This window comes from Pipistrellus hanaki (assembly GCF_964339955.1).
Source record: "Pipistrellus hanaki genome assembly, chromosome: 19".
Classification (NCBI taxonomy): domain Eukaryota; kingdom Metazoa; phylum Chordata; class Mammalia; order Chiroptera; family Vespertilionidae; genus Pipistrellus; species Pipistrellus hanaki.
In genome coordinates this window covers 13377427-13401351 of record NC_140521.1, presented here as the reverse complement: position 1 = coordinate 13401351, position 23925 = coordinate 13377427, and the positions used below count along the sequence as shown (strand labels likewise).

The window sequence follows — 23925 nt, the reverse complement described above, 5'->3', positions numbered from 1 at the left end:
ACCGAAGACTGACATTTTGATATTCTTTTTGAAAATATTTCAGCACCAATTTAGAGTGGAAGGGCCAAACAAGCAGTCTGGCAGCCTTTGTCCCTTTTTCCTATGCCCTCCCCAAAGAGTCTGCAGAAATGTACACATTTGGTTAAGGCAGGGGTCGGCAGACTCATTAGTCAACAGAGCCAAATATCAACAGGACAACGATTGAAATTTCTTTGGAGAGCCACATTTTTTAAACTTAAACTTCTTCTAACACCACTAGACTCGCCCAGGCCGTGGTATTTTGTGGAAGAGCCACACTCAAGGGGCCAAAGAGCTGCATGTGGCTCGTGAGCTGTCGTTTCCCAGACCACTGGGTTAAGGCAATCTCAGATCTCCTAACCCTTCAGTCCTCAAGATCTCCTTCCCACTGGCGAGGCCGGGGAGTTCAATACCAAACCGCCAGAGGCCTGGTGAGGGTTGGCCTGGCCTTGGGGAGTCCACAGAGGCCCCGCCATGCCCACGGCAGAGCAGTTCCATCGTCTGCCACCTTCTGGTGTGAAGGGAGAAGACATGGTTCTCTTGGACCTGACTGATAGAAGCACCTGAGCTAGACAGTCCTAGCTGGGGGCTTGGAGGAGATCACAAATGAGGTGACATAGGACATGCAATGTGCGTGAAATACTTCAATGGTGCCTGGTACCCCAAAGTGCTCATCAATGGAGCTCCTCCTCCTCCTCCTTTGTGAGCTCATGTGCTTGTGGAAGAAGGAAACTTAAAAGGCTCATGAGCAGCCTTGAGGTCCTACAAGGCACAGACACATCCCTGTTGGCCCCAGGTCCCCACCCCTCCCACCTTGAACTTGGTCCCGCACACCTGGGTGTAGCTGCAGTCCCAGGAGATGGGGAGACACAGTTCCCCATGCAAAATGAACACAAAGGGCCTGGGGGGCGAGGCCCACACCCACACCTTCTAGATCAAGAAGCAACAGCCTTTGGATTTCCTCAGAGATGTCTAATCCTCGCCTCGCACACAACTGCACTTGTATTTTTCCAAATGGAAGGGGCTCTGCCTTTCGGGTAGAGTTATTTTGGTCAAATGACTCTTAATCTCTGCCCTATAATTCACGTTGCTTAAGGTTTTGGACGTTCTAGCTCCTTCTACCTGGCACCGACCCCACTCGGTTCAGTTTTCAGTCTCCCTTTTGGACCTGGCGGCTGAGCTTGCTGGTCTAGCCGAGCCTGAGTGTCCGGCCAATGCACGGAAGGCTCGAACAATGATTTTATTTTCTGTACCCAACTGCTCTAATACCTAGGAAAAAAAATAGGCTATTTTTACATAATGACATAACTTCGCTGCACACATGGTAAGGCACTCCATTTGTTAAATATAGTTATTTCTATTTTGGGACAGAAAGCGCTGGCTATAATTTGAAAAGGTGGGACCCTGCGGATGCCATGCCAGGAGCGCATGCTCGATGGGCACGAGAGACCTCTGAGGCCACTCTGCTCCTTATTGCTCTCTGTGCCAGCCTCGCCCTAGGGGACCAGTCTGAGATGGGATCTGTTTGAGGGCAGGTTTCTGGGATCTGCCTCAGGGATCTGGTGACACTGGGGACAGGATCTTGGGAGGCAGCTGAGGGAGAAGGTGAGAAGGGCATCATTTCAACAGAGACCAGGGCACCGGGTACAAGTTTAGATGGCTTGGGGACAGGCCCGCCCTTCCCCTCCTCGCCCAGAGAGTGAGGACGTGGATGCCAGCAGCCTGGTTCCCACAGTACCTGCGGGGACGATCACCCTCCTCTCGTTCGTGGTCATGTTGGGAGGAGGGGGACCGTTCTTCTCGTCGATGTAGCTGTTGTAGTTCATGGCATTGGACTCGCCTCCGCCAACCAGCTTGCTGCATTTGCTGACGCTGCAGTCCACCGGAGACTCCCTAGATGGGGAAGAGACAAAGGCCCGGAAGTCATCACGGCCACCGTGGTCCCCACAGCACGGAGCTCACCTTGGCCAATGGCTCAGACAACCCAAGTCATTTCCCAGCCCCACCGGGTGCAGGATGGTGAGGATGCTGCTGATGCCACCTTACTTTTTAAAACAAAACAAAACATGTTTTTATTGATTTCAGAAAGGAAGGGGGAGAGAGGGAGACAGAGAGAAACATGGATGATGAGAATCATCCATTGGCTGCCTCCTGCACGCCCCCTACTGGGATCAAGCTTGCGACTCTGGCATGTGCCCCAACCAGGAATTGAAACAACCTTGACCTCCTGAGTTCATGGGTTGACGCTTAACCCCTGAGCCACACCGGCCGGGCACTGCCACCTTATTTCTATTCTCCACACTGCCACCAGAGTGTTCTTCCAATCCCAGCCTGGTCCTGGAATTACCATGCTTAAAAAGCTTTTGCCAGCTTCTACTGCCCTTAGAGTCTGGACTTCTCAGCACAGGACTGCAGTTCTGACACGTTTCACCTTGTTACCAGGCAGACTACACGTGGCTCCCATAGTGTGTCTGCCTTGGTCCCAGGACTGTCATGCCCTGTTAGCTTGACAGGTGCCCTAGGCCCTCGCTGGATGAGGGAGTTTCCTGAGATGGTGACATCACCTTTTTGTCACCTCGATATAGATTATCGCCAGCTTTATACAGAATCTTGTGCAGGGGATGAGCCATAGATGTTTCCTGGGCAAATTATTTCTATTGCATGCCTATAATGTCAACACATTTTCCATACGTTGTTCTACCCGAACTTCCCAATAACCCTTCAAGATGGGCCTGGCAGGGGTTAATAGCGCCTTGCTGTGGTTAAGGCAACTAAGAGGCGAGGTGACTGAGCCAGGGTCCCAGGGTGAGTACAGGTGACAGCAGGATCTTTCCTGTTAAGCTTCCCCGTCAAAATGCACAGGCGGAAGAGCTGGCTGCTGCGTGAAGGAGGAATAGAATCCAAGAGCTTCAACCTGATACAGAGAGGCTGTGGCCTTGCTTAGCCCTGGCATCACACTCAGGGGAAGTATGAGGTGCACCAGCGACGGAGCCAAATACTCAACCTGGTCTCAGAGTAGGCAGCTGAGTGAGCCGCTGAGGTTTTGCAAGAGGCTGCTCACTGACTTTAGTCAGCAATAAGCAACCATCTGGAGGTCCGAGTTTGTGGCCTCCTGGTGCCCAGAGCAGGTTGGCAAGATATGCCACATACCCCAGGGCAGCGTCATGGACCCTCCCCATGTGCCCTGGGCAAGTGACATCCAGCCCTGTCCTAGCTCTCACTCGCCACTTGCCAGCGGCGGGACCAACACAGGCAGCCAGGCCAAGGGGAGGCTGCAGCTGCGGGTCTACGGAGCTGGAAGCTCAGATTCTTCTAGGCGGGAGACCAGCCAGCTCTCTCAAGAGCTCCAGACCAGGCTTCAGACCCAGGAGTTCAGATAAGGTTCAGATGACAGCCGCCTAGCCCAGCTGCCCAACCTCTCTGGCCTTCGGAAGGCCTGGCTGCTGCTTCCCTCGCTCTGCTGTGGCGGGGGACTGACCATCACAGGGTCCCAAGCAGCAGGCGCTGCCAGACGGGGTCCGGCTCCTCTCGCAAGGCAGTGGCAGTAGCTGCACTCCCAGGGAGAGCGGCCCAGCCATGAATGCAGAAGAGGCGGGGTCCACCCTGCGGGTGGGGGGGACGCGGGCGGGCCGGGGAGACTGAGCACATTCAATAAAGAAAATTAAATGAATTTGTTTCTTAATCTGAAAGGAAAAAAAGTATTGAAGCTCACTTATCATGGCTGGGAGATAAATGCTCCACTGAGATATTAGAAGTCAGACGGTAATTTTTTCCTGATGTCGTACAGAGGGGAACATGGGCTGAAAATGAAAATAAGATGTATAACTTACACATGTTAGAATTTAAGGTTTTTACTATGCGCCTACTGTTTTTCCAGGCAGAGGACCAAGAGCCAGCCGTCAGAAAGCCAGACTGTTGAAGGCTTAATGTCCCCATGGCAGTGCGAGGGCGGCGGTAGCTCATCAGGGCTTTTCACCAGGGGCTGGCCTTCGGCTCCTGCAGTTTAAGCACTTGGCCTGAGATGAAGCCGTCCCCGAAAGACCCTGGTCCTGGGCCATGGCCAAGCTCACTGGGCTCCTCATGGCTAACCGTGAGGGTATGTGCACACACATGCACGCACACATGCACACACCAGCACACGCACATGTGTGCATGCATGTGTGCATGTCACGACACATATGTGCACACGCATGCTCACCCTGGTGCACACATTTGCACGCACATACACACTCCAATGCATGCATGCACACACTCCCATATGCACACACGCCAGCATGCATACACACAAGCCCACGTCCAATGTACACCAGCATATGCATGTGTACACACTTAAAACATGCATGCTTGCCCAGATACGTTCATGCACACGCATGCATGCACATGCACACATATGCACCACACACCAACCCACCAGGGCCTAACAGCCTTTCTCCGCATACGTGGTCGCTGTGAAACAACTCAAGTGCTTCAGAAGCAGGAGGATTACGTTGGCCTTCAACCAAGAGGGCAGTGTCTCATTGGCTGGGAACTCCGTGGCAGAGGGTGGGGTTGCCCGAGCACACGCTTTCCTGGGAGGGAGCCAGAGCACAAGGCCATGGGCACGGAGGAAACTTTCAGCCTAGAGAGCGCTGTCTGTCAGGGGCCAGCGTGATGTGACAGGGGAAGAGCTGCTGCTATGTGGGCTGCTCTCCCCTTAGGGACATGGGGAGATGAGTTTCAAAACATTCTTTCCCACATCAGCCAGACCTGGGGGGTGAGGGGGAGTTTCCAGGCCCCAAACTGACCCCTGCCATGCGGAGGTGAGAAGCCAGAACCTCAGAAATCCCTGAAATGACAGCCACTTAGCACCTCTGGCAGGGCCAGCCCTGGTGCCAGGAGTGGAGAAAAAACGTTTGAAAAAAGAGAGCATTTGGTCAAAGCTACCGGGTATGTTGCCTGGTAAGAGGTGGGTACTGAGGAGGCAGGAGCACCCGCTCCTGGAAGACCACATCAGAGTCATGGTCAAGGCCAGGGTTCTCTTGCCGGGTGACTCCTGGGAGCTTCTCAGTGCTCTTGGAACCTCCTTACTTCCTATCCCATAGAAACCCGCATCTGTCTGCTTCCTCCTCTCCCCTTCCTCAGCCCTTGTGTTCGCACCTTCTCCCCAGCTGGGCAGGATGCTCTGTTGGAACAGGCCCTGGCCTCGGCCTCAGGCCCCTCAGCTAGGTTCTGCACAGGGGTGGCCTCTGGGAGAAGCCTGACCCCCAGCCTAGACCGCTGCCCTTGCCAGGCCAGCCCTGCTCCGACGGCTCAGGAAAGAAGAAAGCCACCTGCTCCTCCATTCCCATGCTCTCAACCTCTCTGCCTCCTCCAGACAGCACCCCGTCACGTGTGGTCACTGGGCTCCACAGCTACTGCTAAGGGGAGGGGGCGTAATCCAGGTGAAACACAGCATAAAGGCTGCTCTTTCCTGAGGCAGCTGGCACCTGGGAAGGAGCCAGATGAAAAAAAAAAAGAGGGAGGGGAAGAGAGGCACAGACAGAGGGAGGAGGTTGGGCCATTCAGCTGGTCTACACCACCACGGATTTGTATTGAGACCCGCACTTACAGCTAGCACACGCTGGAGCCCACAGGCAGCTGACAGCACTGGGACAGGTGACAGGAGGGCTGGGGCTGCCACAATAGGGCAGGGCGGGAGGTGCCTCTGACAGGTTAACTCCGAGCATGTCAATCTCAGCCACGACTCAGAGAGCCACGGCTCAGAGAGCCACGGCTCAGAAAGCCACGGCAGGGAGGCCACAACAGGGAGACCACAGGAATAGGGACGTGAACCTTGCAGCCTGACCCTTTATTTTTACCCCCAGACCCTTCTGGTCCTATTTCTGCATGTTCAAGGAATATTGTTTTATAGAGACCACTACTGATTTCCAACAGTCAGCCTTGCAAACTGTTAAGCCATTTAAAACAAGATGAGAAATCCTCAATATTTGAATAAAAGAAGATTTCAAAGACCTTTCCCCAAGATTACCCCTTCGATTAAAAACATTTTCTCTATCTTCCCATTGAACTCAGGGCACCTTCACTCGGGGTGTCAACCCATCCACAAAGCTATATATAACTCACTCACCATCAGGGGATACCCAATACTCACACAGATCATGTGAAGTCTCAAGGCTACCCAAGCTACACAGCTACATTAGGACCTGTCATGTGTGTCTTCCATGTAATGTGTGCACATGGTGCAAAATTAAAGCAAACCTGGCGTGGCTCAGTGGTTGACCATCAACCCATGAACCAAGAGGTCCCCAATTTGATTCCCAGTCAGGGCACATGCTCAGGTTTGATCCCCAGTAGGGGGTGTGCAGGAGGCAGCTGTTCGATGTTTCTCTCTCATCATGTTTCTATCCCTCTCTCTTCCTCGCTCTCGCTCAAATTAATAAAAACATATATTTAAAACAAAATTTTTAATTAAGCAAACCTGTGTTGTCCTTAGGATTCCTATAGGATCTATATATAGATGTCTGCAGATGATTTTTTTGGTTTTGAAAAGAAGATGAAACAAGTTGAAAGCAAATTTCAAGAAAAGAAAGGAAATCGCCCATAATAAAGCCATCGCCCTGACCTCATCCCTAATTTAAGGCCCATACATAGTAGATGCTCATAGCTTCTCGGGAATCCTGCAGCTGGCTTCCCACCCAGGTGTGTGTGACATGCTTCACCCTGCAAGGTCCAGCCCGCGGGACGCCCCTTTAGAAGGCCAGAGAGCAGGAGTTACAGGGCGTGTGAGGCTGCTCTTCCTGAATGTGAAGCGTGAGGTGTCTAGGCATTTAATAAGGGCATCCAGATCCCCGTGGGCAGAGTCACATGGAACTCGGGGCCTGCAGGCCAGGCGCATAAGGCATGAAAAGCCTTGGGTCTCCTCCCCATTAACCCATTCTCTTTCTTTCACGGATGCTGCCCCAGCCCCGTGGCTGAGATAGGACGCGGTGGAGTTACTAGCAGACCACAGTGTGGGTTGAGCTGCTGGAGTCTACATCCAGCACAGAACCTTTGGCCCTGCTGTTTCAGGAACAATGCACGCTAACAAACACAACCACACAGGAAAAAGGAAGGAAAGAGTGCCTTCCGCCGCCGAGCCAGCATGGCTTTCTCTGACTCCTCAGCCCTCAGCACCCTCACTGCACCTTTGTTCAAATAACTTGATCCTTGGATAAAAAGGAAGAAGGGGGCATAGCCGGTGTGGTTCAGTGGTTGGCACATCTGCCAGCGCACTGAAGGGTCCCAGGTTCGATTCCAGGTCAAGGGCACATGCCTCGGTTGAAGGTTTGATCCCTGGCCCAGGTCAGAGCATCTACAGGAAGCAACCAATTGACATTCTCTCTCCCACATCAATGTCTCTGTCTTTTTCCCCCTCCTTCCCTTGTACTCTCTTTAAAAATCAATGGAGCCCTGACTGGTTTGGCTCAGTGGATAGAGCGTCGGCCTGTGGACTGAAAGGTCCCAGGTTCGATTCTGGGCAAGGGCATGTACCTTGGTTGCAGGCACATCCCCGATAGAGTTTGGGCAGGAAGCAGCTGATCGATGTTTCTCTCTCATCAATGTTTCTAACTCGCTATCCCTCTCACTTCCTCTCTGTAAAAAGAAAATCAATAAAATATATTTTTAAAAAATAAAAATTACAATGCAGAGTACTAACCACTATTCGATCATAGCGAGCTACTGGAATGCCACTAAAAATAAAAATCAATGGAAAAAATATCCTTGGGTGAGGATATTTAAAACAAAACAAAACAAAACAAAAATGAGGAAGTGCTCTGTAGCTTCTCGGAGGCATCCATGTGGCTCAGTAAACCTGAAGGAGTAACTCAGGAACCCATGTTATCAGGGAACATGGAGAGAAGTCCAAACTCCGCTAGCCCAGTGCTGTGCACGCAAAATAGAATGGGAGCCACACACACAGCTATACATGTTCGAGCAGTCACACGTTTAAAATTTTTAAAAAGAGGTGAAGCGAATTTGAATAATACATTAACATATATCCACTCACTATAGCTGAAAGATTATTTCAGCATAATCAATATAAAAAGAACGAAGGAACTATTTTACTCTTTTCCCCATGTAAGCCTTCTAAATCCCGTGGGTATGACAGGTGGAGCACACATGTCCCTGTTGCATTAGCCACATGTCAAGCCCTCAAAAGCAACATGTGGCTAAATGACTGCTGCATGGATAGCATGAATCTAGTCCATGAGTCCCCATTGTATCCTCTGCTTTGGTTTTCTCGTCTCAAGTGAGGATGGATCTTTTGCATGAAAAATGCCTTTATCAAAAATACTCAGGGGGTATGAGAAGCTTCAGTGTTGAGGACGAGAGATTTCAAGAGCCTGGCATCTGTCGGACCCTGTTATTGCTTTCTGCAGATCAGATCATAGCGTCGGACACGCTTCCATCCCAAGCAAAGACATTTTTCTGAAAACCCTGGCTTCCTGCTGCCCACTGGCCCCGCTTCCATGCGAGCACTTAGCGGATATTTATGAGGTGCTGGCGACGGCTGTGGAGAACCTGCAGGGCTCCCAGAGTCCACTGCATCTTCTTTGTTTCTCCGGGGGCCGAGCGTACATCCGTCTTTCTGAGCCTACGCTGTCACCTGCTAACGGTCTGGGTCAGGACGGCAAATCAAAGGCAGGGGCCGCTCTGTGCAACCCGAGCCAGGCATCTGCTCTGAGCTTCGCACAGTCCTCCTCCAGCTGCCGGGCGCCGGGAGCCGGGAGGGAGCCGCAAGGGGCTCTGAAATTGATTTCTGTGGGGACCCTCTTGGCCAGGGATTGGCATCTGGGAGTGCTCAGGGCTTCTGGGGGCAGTGGAGCACAAACACAGGCTCCATCTGAGGCAGAGACCAAGGCCGACCTGGGCCCCTGTCCTGTGGACTCACACACGAATGTTCTACCTGACCTTGAGTCACCATCTTCACCTTTGAGCACGGTTAGCCACACATTCACCCACTTATTCACTGAACAGCTATCTACCCAGTACCTGCTGTGTCCTCAGTAAGAAATAGGAAGCTCTGCCCAGGCTGTGTGGTTCAATGAGTTGAGCATTGACCTATGAACCAGGGATTACAATTCGATTCCCAGTCAGGGCACATATCCAGGTTGCAGGTTTGACCCCCCCAGTGGGGGACATGCAGGAGGGCAGCTGATCAATGATTCTCACTCATCACTGATGTTTCTATCTCTCTCCCCTCACCCTTCCTCTCTGAAATCAATAAAAACGTACCAGTATGTATGTATGTATATAGAAAGTATCTTGACATAGAAAGACACTTGAGCTCAGAGGGGTCAGTGACTTCAGCTATATAGAGTTAATATGATATATATTATCATTTAATGGGGGGATGTGATAAGAGCCCAGAAGAGCTAAAAAGAAGACTCAAGGCAGGCTAGAGTGACAGGTGCTGTTTTAGATCAGAGGGTCAGGGACGACCCCTGAGAAGGTGACATTCAGGCAGAGACCTGAAACAAGGAGAGAGTCACATGACAAGATGAAGTAGGAACATCCCAGAAGAAAGGAACGCAAGCGGAGAGACTCTGAGGCAGGAGTGTGCCTGGTACCCAGGGGCAGTTGGAGTCTCACGTGGCTGGGATGCAGGGAGGGAGTGAAATGGGAGGATGGGAGGAGGGGGGGAAGAGGGTGTCAGCGGGGTGATGGGGCTGCAGGAGGGACTTGGACTTTTGTCATAAACCAGGAAAGGATTGTGAGCAAGACAGTTAGATGTTCTGAAAGGATGACTCTACCTGCTGTGAAGAGGAAGTGGGGAGAGCAGGATGCCACGAGGCAAGGGGGGGAGGGGTATGGGCATGGAAGGAGCGTGCTGCTGGCTCGGCTAGAGGTGGGCAGTGGAGGTGAGCTGGCGGTTGGATTCAGGCTCCAACAGACAGAAGACTCTCCCAAGGGTGGGATCTGGGTTTTCTACAAGCACTGGGAGCTGTGGGAGGCTTCGCTGGGTGGTATACCTTACTGCCAGGGGATCGGGGGGAGTTGGCAGTCATGAGAGGGTGCACGCAGAAGCACCGCACCAGGCCTAGAGGGAGGGAGGTGGCCCCCAGGCCAGGAGCCAGCAAGCCTGGGCTCTTATGCTGCTTTGCCTCCTCTAAATCCTTAGACAAGTCACTGACCCCTCCGCTCACGTGTCTTTTTATGTCAAGATGGAATTCCTGCATCTACCTCCTAGGAGAGTGGTGGGAGCAAGTGATAAGACAGTATGGGAAAGTGTTCCCCCGAGGGGCTGTATCTGGGCCTCCACAGCGTCTGCAGAGGAGGTCATAGGCCTACCCCAGGAAGCCAAGTGGGCTGGCCAGCCCTGCTCCGCCCACAGCCCTCACGTTGGCATCTCTCACTCTCTTTTTCTCTCTCTCTATCATTTCACTGAGGCTCCTGGCTCAGCACCAGCGAGAACCTCACCTGCTGCAGGAACTCTAGTGCCAGAAACCACTTAGGTCAGAGCTGCCTACGCAGACACGGGCAGCAAGCATGCCTCCAGCCCTCCTCCTCCCCCTTCCCCCAACCCCGCACCTGACCTTGGAGACACGTATGATCCTGGCGGGCTTACCTGGATCCATTCATGTGGTCGTACTCCCGCTTGACATTGACCCTCACCGGCTGGTTAATCCACTCCTGCTGCGGCGGGAGGGGGTTGATTTTGTGGGGCTGGCCGTAGTCAGGACTCCCGGAGGCGGTCATGTCGGCCTTGGGGAGATGGGCCGCTCCGTATGTGGAGTCGAAGAGGGACTGGTCGTCGCTCACCACCGAGAGAGCCTCCTGGAGGGCCAGAGAAGGAGAGAGAGAGCCCAGAGTCACTCCTGGCACAGAGCCACTCCTCACCTGCGCTTCCTCTGAGCTGGCAGGGCGGCCCCGGGCCACTCGTCGGATGCTGATTGACTCACACTCAGAGCAAGTCAACCCATATGCAAACGGGATGGTTTCTTGGCGGGTCACTCTGGGTGACAGGGGAGTTAGGGCACTGAAGTGGGGGTGGGGGGTGTCCATAAGCCTGTGTTCATTTGCTGCATCTGTAGCTGGGACCCCTAGAAAGGATGGTGGGAGCAGGAGGCCCAGAAACCTGGGTACTCAGTGAGCATGGGTGGTTCAGGCACACTGGGCTCAGCCAGGCAGAAGCTGAAATGCCTCTGACCAGCTGTGAGGGGACAGTTAAGCTGGGGGGGTTAGGGGAGTGAGCATGAGCGTTCATTTCACAGGTGAGGCCCGAGAGACCCACCCAGAGAGCTTATGTATTTAGCTCAGGGTCACACAGGGGAAGGGTGGGGCCCAGGGCTGCGGCCCCAGCTAATTTTGGTTTCTTTATCTGTAAACAGGAAAAGGAATAGCTTTTGCAGAGTTGATAAGTGGGGCGAATGAGAAGATCTAGGGACAGGTGCCTAGCATGTTAAGAACTGCTCAGCAGCATGCGTTAAGAGCTGCCCGGGATGTGTGAGTGTGTCTTGCACACCCAGGATTCCGATGGGAGGCCGCTCGCTCTCCGGGACAGAGGGCTCCATCGGGCATTCTCACGGGACCCCTTGAGATGACAGCCCCCTGCCTTCCTCCTGCCCAGGGGTGAGGGTGGAGGCTCAGCTATGTGGATGGGAGAATCCATCCGGGGACCTTCTGAAAGAGGTTGCTGTTTCCCACTCCGACTGGCCTGTCACCTGACACAGGTGCGTGGAGGTCATGGTGTTTCCAGAGGCCTTCTACCAACCGAAGCGTGTGCATGAGATTCTCCCATTGTTCCAAGTCCCCTCAAGCCACAGGGTCTCCGGGTCACAGGCGGGGATGTGGTGCTCACCAGATCACAAAACTACACCAAGTGGAGGTGACCATTTTCAGAAAAGGTGGTAAACGCTAACTGATTCTGACCTATACAATCTACCGTTGTGAAGATGGGATGGACTAATACACGAAAAACACAACATCTCTGGCACATGCTACGTGACACCCCATCAGTGTTCGTTATGGTGATTATGGGTGGCACACTGAGAAGGAGTCTCTGATGAGACAGTGCAGATGAGGTAAAGCACGCAAAAGCAGTTTGAACGCATCGGGAACAGAAGCCAGGTCACAATTAAAGGGAACTTGGTCATGTGGCCACATCACAAAAAGAGAAAGCCCAGGTTTACCCCAGAACCCCTCACACTTCTGTGTGGCCCGGCTGTGACCAGGGGTTTCCCCTTGCATATCCTCGGCGATGACACATTCCCACGCTCTCACCTTTCCCGTCCTCGCATTTCCCTGGTCAGACCGCGCTCTCTGAGGTTCTCAATGAGACTGCCACCTTGCCACAGCCCCTGCTTAGATACCCCCGGAGCCCCTCCTCACAGCCAACAGCAAACCCATTCTCATGGGCTTGTTTTCTAGAACTCTGCTCTTGCCCCAGCTGCCCACCCTCTTGTCCTCGGACTCCCTACTATCACTCCTGTCTGAGGCTAATGGTCCTCACTGCTCACTAGGCAAGCTCACTCTCATCCGAGTGACTCAATTCCCTGGTGTTTAATGACCTCTCTGATTGACTTTGATTCTATACTTATCCTTTCATTCAGATGAAGACTAGTTATTCTTTTAAAGACGTGCTGAGTCCAGGTTGTTGAGAGTATGCTACCTAAAAACAGACTTCCAAGTAGGCAATATAGGAGTGGGGGCTCCTTAATCCTATGGTGCCCGGCTCTGGGCTAACTCTTTGTCCCATTAGTTGCCCCTGGGAAAGGAAGCCCTCATTGGTTCAGCGATTAGATTTTCAGGAGCCCTGGTCCTTTGACCTGCTGAATGCTGGGAAGAGTGGGCCGGAGAGTCAGGATGCTCTGGTCCTCCAGCCAATGAGTACTGGTCCAGAAGGAGCCACATGGTCCTTGACGCCCAGCAGGGAAGTGGCTCAGCATATGGGCATCCCCTTTGGCCCCATTACTGGAGTGCTCAGGCCAGTGTAGCCTCAAGTGGCAGTGTAGCCCTGAGCCAAGCAGATGGCCATATGTACCCATAGAAGTGCTGACCACATTGCATCAGTGTTCCTTCCCATGATCCCTTGCTGGCCCAGGGAGCCAGCAGAGATCCATGGCCAATGAGGCCCTTGTCATGGTGTGGGACCCCTTTCCTACCCAATCTGGCACTTCACTTATAATCCATCCTGTGTCCTTATTCTCAAAACCAGATCAAAGCAGCAGGCAATAATCATAGCATTGATTAAGTACAAAACACTGTACACTCCACATGAGGAATGTAATTTATCCCTGCCAGCAATTCTATGAGGGATGTATCACTGTCACCCCTATTTTTTCAGATAAGAAGATGGATATTCAGAGACATGCAGTAAATTGCTCAGCTCACACAGCAAATGAAAGGGATCTGGGATTCAAATTCAGATCTGCTGTCTGGGTACCTAATCACTACCATTCACTCGCCAATTAGGATGAACTCTCCAGGGGTAACTCTGGTGTCTCTTGTAACCAACAGCACAATCTCAGAGAGCTCCGAGTTCCAATCCAAGCTCATTCGTGCCTCCCCTGATACAACTTCGTTTCCTCCACTGCAGAATGGGGGCAAAAATACTGCCTAACCTGATAGACTTCCAATAAAGACAAAATGAGATCACATAAATGAAATACCTAAACCAAGGGCCTAAAGGGCTCAGGACGTAGTAAATCCTTTCTAAGGACTCACAATGCTGAGAGATGACTTGGGAACCTGTGGGTTGGAGATGGAACGGGACAGGGGGACAGTTAAAACCAGTGAGATCAGCCCTTTCCAAACTTGTGCTTATTTCAAAGTAACCAAGGTCCAAAATGAGCAAGCTTGCAGATAATCCATAGATTTTGAGATGCGAATTCCATGGGCCTTCTAGGGTCTGGAGCTGACTTCCCTCATACGTGTTCACTGTCCTTCTCAAACCTGGCCTTGTTCCCCTGGGCCTCAGTCCCCTCTCAGCTCTAGCATTCAGGCCTGTAGGTGGCACAGATAAGGTTCCATCAAATGGCCATGCCAACAGGGGAGGAGGCCTTGGGGCCTAGATCATCAACATAGTAGGCAGCCAGCATCTGCTCCTATTGCTGTTCACATATCATGTAGGCAGCAAATGCCAGAATAGCACTGTGTGCATTGCTGTGAATCCACTAGTTTAAAACACTTCCCTTATTTGGGGATTTGTTACATACATGTACATAGACACTGAGTGGCTAAATTATTATCTCTGAATGCATAATAATCTTGCCACTCAGAGTATATCCTATATAAAAAAAAGGCTAATATGCAAATTTTCCCCTCAACCAGGAGTTCGAGGCCAACCAACAGCCCATGTCCCTTCCCCCTGGCCAGGCTGGCCGGACCCCACCCACGCACGATTCATGCACCAGGCCTCTAAAATACACACACACACACACACACACACACACACACACACACTGAGTGGCCAGACTATTATGTGTTCAGAGATCATAATAATCTGGCCATTCAGTGTATATGCAGATGTTTATGTATTTCTACATTCTTTTCATGTTCTAAACTAGCAGATGAATCTTCAAACATTTGTTTGCAGATTAAGTCAAAGGTTAGTTTCCATGTGCATATCAGTTAAGCGGCAGGGGATGTGGTCAGAATGTTGCCACGTGATGGCTCTGCTGATACTAACGTTGAGCAGAGGACTCTGCACCCCCAAACAGCTCAGCTGAGGCAGAGATGAAAGCACCTCCCTCGCAGCGAGAGAAGGTGAGAGATATGCTGAGGACACCCTCTCCCCCCACCCTCGACACCCCCATTCTATCCAGGAATCTAGGAGAGAAATTCCAGGTGCAGGAAGGATGCATGCAGATCCATAATAATGAGCCACATGAAGTCAGAGAAGGAAAAGTCCCAGTCTTTCCTTGATTTTTACAACTAGACTGAGTTTTATTTCCAGCACAGGATAAGCCAGGCATGGCCCACCTTGCGTCTTCCCTTCCTTCCCTCTGTCCTGCTGGAACCTTTAAGGACAGGCTCTGGCTGAGGAGCTGGGCTGGAGGCCAGTGGAAGTTAATGTCAAAGGCAACCAGACTAAGTCCCAGCTGCTACTCCAACCAGTGACTCCACCTGACTCCCAGGCCGGGCCTGCTGACAGCTAACCTCCCAGTCACCGGTCCCCCAGGCAGCACAGGCTTTGGCGTTTTATTAGGCTATTTGCATAATGATTCGAAGTCCCTTCTCTTGCCAGCGTGAGGGCACATGAACTTCAGCAAGTTCCTCTGTCTTTTTCCTTTGGGAACCAGAGGCTGGAAGCTATGGGCTGAGGGTGTGGGGGATAGGGGATTGGGGGGAGGGGGGGGTCAGAGTCTCACCACAGTCCAGCCTAGAGTGTCTGGAGCAGGGGCTGCTGTAAGTTACTTCAAGTCTTTTGCTTCTTCCTCTTTTTTTTTTTTTAAAGTATTTTTTATTGATTTCAGAGAGGAAGGGAGAGAGAGAAAAATATCAATGATGAAAGAGAATCATTGAGTAGCTGCCTCTGGCACACCCCACACTGGGGATCGTGCCTACAACCAGGGCACATGCCCTGGATGGGAATTGAACCCTCACCTCCTGGTTCATAGATCAATGCTCAACCACATCTGCTCTCAGGTTCATCAGCAACAAGAGAATTCATACTCAAAGGAGGTAGAGGACGGTCGTTGGGTGTCCTCTCACTGTGGTTACAAGCACCAAATGGCAGGAATCAGCACCCGGACTGACTGGGTGGGGAAGTTGAGGCACAGAGCCTAGCCTCTCGGGGTTCCTAGGGTGAGGAGACTCCATCTCAGCATCCAGATCTAAGTCCTCCAATAACCACAGAGTGAAATTACCCCAGACACACGACAGCCAGAAACAAACAAGGACCGTGTTTGCAGAGTGAGAAAGAATAGGACAAGGACTATTTGACATCAAGAAGCTTACGGAACTTACACCTTTAAGCCGTGACCGCACTCGGCCTTCCTAAGGCCTTCTAAAGTCTCCTCTTAGACGTGAGTGAGGATCATCACTAGTTGAGAAGGAACCTGAGGCTTAAAGGGGCTCAGCACTTGCCGCCGGTCCCTCAGCGGGTGACCCTGTGAGCCGGCAGCCTGACTGCAAGGCTTCTGCGCTTGCCCCAAACTTTGCCGTTTGCTCACTTCGACCCTGGGCTCTGCTGCATCCCCACGTTGCCCTGCAAGCTCACAGAGCTTGTCTGCTTCCTCAAGCATCTTCTTGAAATTACCCTCTTCCCCCCACCCCCCGCCCAAGTGCTCCTTCCCCCTCCCTGGCACTTAGCTCTTCACTTACTGGGGAGGGGATGACCTAGGTCCTAGACCGAGGCAGCCAAGTTCCTCGAACATGGAACTGGAATCCTTTGCAGATGAAAGTACTTTATTTAATGGAGTTTAATAAATTACGGGGACCAGCCTGAAGGGAGTTCAGAGCAGAGGATCCCCGGCCTCGGAAGGCGCGCGTGTAACAGAATCCAGAGGGGCCCCTGCTCATCACTGTCTCCCATTAGGCGCTGCTCCGGGGCTCCCATGGGCTTTACCCTTGCCCTTGACGTTGAGTTTTCACAGTCACTTTTTTTGACCATAACCACATTTAAAGGGCATCTGTAAAGATCAAAGTGAAACCCTCCTCCCACAGAGGATGATTTTACTGCTGAAGGGAAACAAGTGCTGACTATGGGAGGTGAGCGGAAGGGGACAGAGGTTCCTCTGAGCCCCGGGAGAAGGGACGTTTACCATCCGTCTGCTTTCCTTTCTGTGTCCTTAGGGTGGGTCTGCTCCCCTCCCTCCAAACTGCTTTTTCTCTAGGACCATGGGGATGGCGAAAGGATCAACAGTGATATCTTGTATAAAAGTAGTTACATTTGGCCCGAGCCTGCGGACTGAAGGGTCCCAGGTTCAATTCCGGTCAAGGACACATGCCAGGGTGTGAACTCGATCTCCAGTAGGGGGCGTGCAGGAGGCAGCTGATCAATGATTCTCATTAATGTTTCTATCTCTCTCTTTCCCTTCCTCTTTGAAATATATATATATATATATATATATATATATATATATAAGTAGTTACATTTGTCAGTCCAAAGGCCAAGCTCCCTCTGTGAATAGGGGCAACCTGACTTCTGAGGTGGACCCCAAGGTGCCCGAGGGACAGGGTGGAATGAGGGTGAGACACGAGGCTCACTGTGGTGGGGAAGCTCAGGTGTTCTCTCCTGTGAAATGGAGCCCGTGTTCTCTTGCTGGGATGGAAAGGTGAAGTAAAGCCCTCGCTGGAGCAAAGCTGGAGGATAAACAGAGAGCCATCAACCCTCAAAACACAACCCCGATGCCAGGGGGCGACGCTGGCAGGGAAAGCTGCATCCTTGGAATGACATAAGTAGTTGTCTGCTCTCTGCTGGCCCTGGGGCTGTGCTCTGCCTGGTGCATGGCTGGCTGTTCCCGCCATTAACAAGCCTGGAACAGCTGTGGCTAAAGTCCTGCGGCTCAGAGTCCACCTTTTCCCTTCTCTGCCTGGAGACAATGACAGGGTCAAAGACTGGCATGGCAGGCGCTCCAAGCCAAGGGGTGGTGCCTGGTGCCTATGCAGTAGGAGAGGTTTTATGCTTGAGTGTGGTTTTCTGTCTGCACTGGCCATGGCACCAGGGGATGGTGGGAGATCTGGACCCAGCTGGGAGCAGGCTCTGTCACCCAGAGGCTCCGCAAACATGGTCCCTGTGGAAGGGGTCCGAAGGTGAAGGGCAAAGGAAGCACACCACCACCTTGGTCTTTTCACTCCATAAGGTGTTGCTTTAAAAATCTGCTCCAATAGCTGAAACTGGTTTGGCTCAGTGGATAGAGCATCAGTCTGCGAACCGAAAGATCCCAGGTTCGATTCCGGTCAAGGGCATGTACCTTGGTTGCGGGCACATCCCCAGTGGGGCGGGGGGGGGAGGGTGCAGGAGGCAGCTGATTGATGTTTCTCTCTCATCCATGTTTCTAACTCTCTATCCCTCTCTCTTTCTCTCTGTAAAAAATCAATAAAATATATTTTTAAAAAATCTGCTCCAATCACAGGCCCCCACTCCCAGCTGGGTCCATGCGGAGCCTTCCCGCCTTTGGGTCGTTGGGCGGATTCCCTAGCCTCTGGGTTCCGGGAGAACTTTAGATGTCGTCTACAGAGCGTTTAATGCTCTTCAGCGATGACGAATGGCCCAGCGGCCCAGACCCCAGAAAGCTGGGAGCTGGGAAGGCTGCGGTGTGTCATGGGGTCTGCATGTCACCCAGGGCCTGGGAGCCAGGACAGAGAGCGAGAGGCGGGGCAAGTTCCCTGCAGCCCGGGCTTCGTGGGCCGGGCCTGTGGCTGAACCCAAAGGATCTCAATCTGGTCCCTGCTCATAAGAGTGGCAAAGGAAAGGGGGCGAGTGAGGCAGTCCAGATTGGAATCGATGGGCTCCCCCTGGGGCAATAGACTCCAGTCTACCGGGTTGGGTTCGGTGCTTCCTGCAATGCTCTGGGAGCCCTGGGAGAGGAGGAAGGGGAGGTGGCATATGCCCTGGGTGCTTCTTTGACTCCTGGGGTCTTGAGAACTTTCCCATCCTTTCCCTCAAAGACTAATTCTGCTGCCAGAGGGAGGAGCCATGTCTACCTTACTCACTGTTTCCATCCCAGTTGCTCAAACCGTTCCTGGTCCCCAGTAGGTGTGCAATGGCCTTTTTGATGGATAACCCCCAGAGCATGATGGGAAATGCACAGACCTTCCTCCCCAGCCATCCTCTCGACCACCAGCCCGATGTCCTGCTCTACCTCTTGGCTATGGGCAACTTCCATTAAGCCTTGCACCCTGGGCGTGTCCATTTTTTTTTTTTTTAACCAGCCATACCCTGTGACTATCTTGTTCAAATTTAAGCAAGAAGCCACTGACCCCTCCCCCAGCAACAACGTGAGGTTCTTTTCCTAGAAGCTGTGATCTTATCCGACCATTTCCTCACATTTCCTCACGTGACAGCTGTCGTGGCAGCTGGGGCCCTAACAGTCACAGGAGACCCACGAGGAAACCTATGCACAGGGCCCTCTGCCAGTGCCTCCTCGCCGTCCCCAGGGAGCACTGGGCAGGAGGACCAAAGCAAGCCCGCCTCGAGAAGCAGGTGCCTGCCTCCCACTGTCTTACCCCGATGGACAGACTGGGCAGAGCAGGAGAGACTCATTTTATTCCGTGTCCTGGCAGAGCATGGGGAAGAGAGGAGTCCCTGAGTCCATGTCCCAGCTCTTAATGGCTATTTCCTTTCCACGGTTCAGGCCTGAGGAGCTAGTATGGGTGACCTCATGCCCACGGAGACCTGAGTGTACAGTGTTTCCATCTTTCTTTCTTTCTTTCTTTCTTTCTTTCTTTCTTTCTTTCTTTCTTTCTTTCTTTTTTAATTCTCATTGGAGGATATGTTTATTGATTTGAGAAAGAGAGATGGAGCGAGAGAGAACCATCAATGTGCGAGAGACATGGATTGGCTGCCTCCTGTATCCACTCGGACTGGTGATCAAACCCACAGGTTTTTGCTGCACAGATGGTGCTCCAACCGATTGAGCCAGCCAACAAGGGCAGTGTTTCCAACTTTCACATCTGGATGAACCGTTCTCTCCGAGGTGTTTGTTCTTCTGTGGCCTCTGCGCATATGGTTACCATATTGTTGCATCCACATGTGGCAAAACCTTTGAGGAGGGGAGTCATGGGAGGAGGGTGCCTAAGGAGGTCAGTTTTCTGGGCTGGCTCAGCAGCCCCGGCCCCATCTCTGCCTGTGTGACTCTGGCCCTTCATTCCCCTTGCACCCTCTGTTCACTTGCCCTTCTGCCCTCTTCACTTACTCCTGCATCCAAATCCTATTCCATTTTACCCTCTTGCTCTTTCTTCTGCATTTTAATGCCCTGTTTCAAATGTTTCTCTTTTGGTTACATAAGACTTACTGCCCCTTTCTCAACCTTAGACCCCTATTTATTATATACGTTTCTGTGTTGCTCTTTGGGCATCTGCAAACAAGTCTGTGAAAATCGGCATTTCTTTCCTTTCAGCTAACCCAGCTGTCCCTGCATAGACCTGCCTTCCCCATCCCATCAGATCTCATTCACTCACCAAACATGTATGGAAGACCTACTACGTGTCAGGTATCTGGGAGGTGCAGGGGATATAAGATAAATGAGTGAAAAATCACATCCTTGACCTTCCAGATTTCCTGGAGTCCACCATCCCCTCCATTCCACTCCGGGGAACTCTCATTCTGCCGAGTCTGCAGCCCTTTCTCTCTCTGCCACCAGTTCAGCACTTCATTCCAGACCGCCTGTCACGCTGTTTTATTTATACTTAACTCCTGCCATACAGTGTAGTTTTCCATAGGTTTGTGTTCTGTCTGAACACCCGTCAAGGATGGATTTTCTTTCTGGTTTTCCACAGACGTGATGAACACTCACAGCTATGCGTCAGGATCAGAGCTGGGCACAAATTGTTAAAAATCAGGACTGTCCCGCCAAAAGCGGGATGTCTTGTCACCTCATTCTAACTCACTCCTGTCACGTAGTCAGCACTCCCCAAGCTTGATCTTCTTGTTAGAATCCTCAGGTTCCAACAGAGAAGCACTTCCTTTCTCAGGCCTGTTGCTTTGCCTGTTATGTAAAAGGACCCACCTCCAGGACCGGAAGACCCTTCCAGAGCCTCAATCCCCGGATCCTACAGCCCATCTGCTGGGGAAAGTCCCAGTTCATGCCTATGGTTCCAGAGAAATGACTAAAAGCGGCTTCGTTAGCTCAGCTGGCGTGGCTCAGTGGTTGAGAGTCAACCTATGAACCAGGAGGTCACAGTTCAATTCCCGGTCAGGGCACATGCCCAGATTGCAGGCTTGATCCCTAGGGAGGGGCGTGCAGGAGGCAGCCAATCAATGGTTCTCTCTCATCATTGATGTTTCTATTTCTTTCTCCCTCTCCCTTCCACTCTGAAATCGACATATACATACATACACACACACACACACACACATATATTAATATATATTAATATATATACATATATATTTTTCCCATCATGCTCTGGGGGTTATCCAGAGCATATATATATATATATATATATATATATATATATATATACACTCATACACACACACACACACACACACACACATATATATATATATATGTGTGTGTGTGTGTGTGTGTGTGTGTGTGTGTGTGTGTATGAGTGTATATATATAATTTTTTTTTTAAAGAGAGCAGCTCCTTCCATTCCTGAATCTGAATATGGCTGAGCTATGAGCAAGTTCGGGCATCTCAGTGTGTCCTCGTGTCCTGGACCCATTGGTTGCCATCCTCGCTCTCTCTCCAGGGAGGAGGGAAGGCAGGGCGGAGGGAAGGGGAACCGAGGACAGCCCTGTCTGCATACGAGCAGCCAAGCACCCGCTCCTCTGGGGGCTCAGGCTCCATCTCCAGTGCACAGCTGGTCTCTCGGTTGGCAGCCACCCTCCACGCCATCACCCACCGGGCTGGCCTTCCTCCTTGCTTGGCTCGAGTGCCAAGCCTGGGCTGCCTGGCACGGGGCCTCCTGTCTCTAGGCATCCAACTATAGGGAAGGCAGATACTTTGTGAACAAGCCCTGCCGCCTCGGCCATCCAACGAAAACAGCTCGGCGGGATGACAGGGCGGTATTTTCTTTGTCAATCTCACTAAAGCGATTGGAACAGAAATCCCAGCCGAAGCCCCCTGACAGCTCCCAGGGACGCAGGGCTGATTCTGTTTCTCCATAAAGGGCACTTAGTGTTCTGCTCTTGGACGCTGCTGGGCACACCGACCTTGCCCAGGAGGAGCCGTGCCTGTCTGTCTGTCTCTGCCTCAAGGCCTGGTGTCCTGGTGGCCGGGAGGCTTGATCCTCGGCGTTCCCAACACTGATGGGAAACGGGAAGCCAGCCTCCAGGTGGGGACGCCCTGAGATGCCTAAACACTTCATCTGAAGCCTCTCAGCTGCTCTCCCCTGCCCAGTCCCTTTCCTTCAGGACCCACTGGAGAAGGCTGTCTATTCCCACGCTGCTCCTCCCGCTTGGTGTCACCATGAGTTGCATCTCCTGCGCTCATGGTGGGCTTGGAGACTTTCATGAGAAGGCCAAGGTGCGTGATGCCGACCTTCCCCATCCTGCTCTTCTTGGGAAACTGAGGGAGCAAAATGCCCTTGGGGGAACCTTAGGTTCACCTGTTCCTTCTAATCCTAAATCAAGAAAGGTGTCTGGTCCTAGCTGGTTTGGCTCAATGGATAGAGCATCGACCTGCAGACTGAAGGGTCATGGGTTCAATTCCAGTCAAAGGTACATACCTAGGTTGCAGGCTGGATCCCTGGCCCTGATCAGAGAGTGTGTGGGAGGCAATCAATTGATGTGTCTCTTGCACATTGATGTCTCTCTCTCTCTCTCTCTCTCTCTCTCTCTCTCTCTCTCTCTCTCTCTCTCTCTCTCCCCGTCTCTCCCCGTCTCTTCCACTCTAAACATATAAATCAAGGGAAAATATCCTTGGGTAAGAATTAACAACAACAACAAGAACAACACAAAGGAAGGTTTCGGGTCCAACAGCCTGAACGACTTTTCAAAAGATTTGAGGATTCTGGGAAAAAACAAGAGCACACTCTTCAACCTCAGTTTTATGATAAAATCAAAACTAAGAAACAACAAAGAAGGTTTAGTTAAGCCTATGCTTCTTCTACACAGAAAGAAATTGAGTGCTTTACCTTGATCCTTTCAACCAAAAGAAATTAGTGCTGCCCGCTAGAAATTTCCACCATAGGAAATGTCGTAAACATTGTGTTTCACAACACAGAGGAGCTGAGCATCTGAAATGGGGCTAGTGTGACCAAGGAGCTGAAGGTAAAATTTTAGTTCATTTACATTTAAAAAGCCACATGTTACTGGTGGTGACCACACTGACCAATATAGGTTCTGCTCCGTGGCCCGATAACATGCTACTCAAAACACGCAAAGGCCATTTTGCATATTCCTTTAACAAGTCCTGTCTCATTATGGGATCATGAAACCTATCAAAGCACTCCTTCACGGATGCATTCATTCATTCATCCAATCATTCCTTCATTCGAAGGATATTCAGAGGACGTGTGCTATGCATCAGCCCTATGATAAAAGTCAGGAAAATGTCAATGGGCAAAAGACGCTCCCATGCTTGAATGGCATTTGTTGATGACTATGGAAGTGGGAGATGTGTGCAAACTTTTCCTCCGCTGATATGACCATGTCTCTGCAGTGAACTAAATGTATGAGAAGATGCAGAGGATTTGGGGGAGGTGAGGTTCACCTCGAAGGAGTGAGCAGCAGCACCAGATCTGCTGTGTGAGCGCTGCCTCTGCTCCACAGTTGGAAGGAGATGGTGGGGAAGACCCTGAATTAAATGAGGTGGGAATCAAGAAGTATCGTGAGGGTTCAATTACACAAGAAAGCTCCACCACTGAACTCTGCTAAGTGTGAGGCTGTGAGCTCACGAATGACCCAGACTGGAGCGATGGCCTCCCAGCCATTAGGGGAGCCATCTCCCAAAGTGAGGAAGCCACTGGCCCACCAGCTCATGAGAAGGTGGCGGGAGGGAGGCAGGGGATTTCAGAGGAGGGGAGAGCAGTGAGCTGAGCAGGAATGTGGCCCAGGGGCAGGTGGTAACAGTTCACTGGCTGTCAACCAATGTAGCAGGGACTTTCCTGGTCATAAATAGCCAGGTAAACACCCCGCATCCTCTCAGCAGCTCACAGCAGGGAGAAGGGGCACAGCCCACCTCGAAGGCTCATTCGCTAAGGGGTTTGCCAGACACTGTGTCCACTTAGTAACACGCGTGGCTCCCACTGGCGGGTCTTCACACAGTACCCCGAAGGCAGGTGGCGTTGAGCAGTGGTAAGACTCTGCAGTGGGTGCCCTGCACCCTG

General features: G+C 51.7%; 1 protein-coding gene across 2 annotated transcripts in view; it reads right to left on the bottom strand.

The window, feature by feature from the left end:
* The window catches only part of FLI1 (Fli-1 proto-oncogene, ETS transcription factor), a 111037-nt gene that overhangs the window by 38122 nt on the left and 48990 nt on the right, over positions 1-23925 (bottom strand). Inside the window, exons 1-3 of one of the 2 annotated variants that reach the window (XM_084867294.1) lie at positions 19153-19249; positions 10607-10815; positions 1757-1911 (exon numbers count right to left, since the gene is read on the bottom strand). In XM_084867294.1, coding sequence (XP_084723420.1) covers positions 1757-1911; positions 10607-10737 — 286 coding nt within the window. In that variant the 5' untranslated portion in view covers positions 10738-10815; positions 19153-19249. Of the gene's footprint in view, positions 1-1756; positions 1912-10606; positions 10816-19152; positions 19250-23925 lie in introns of those variants that run through there. The other variant, XM_084867293.1, reaches the window with a different exon arrangement.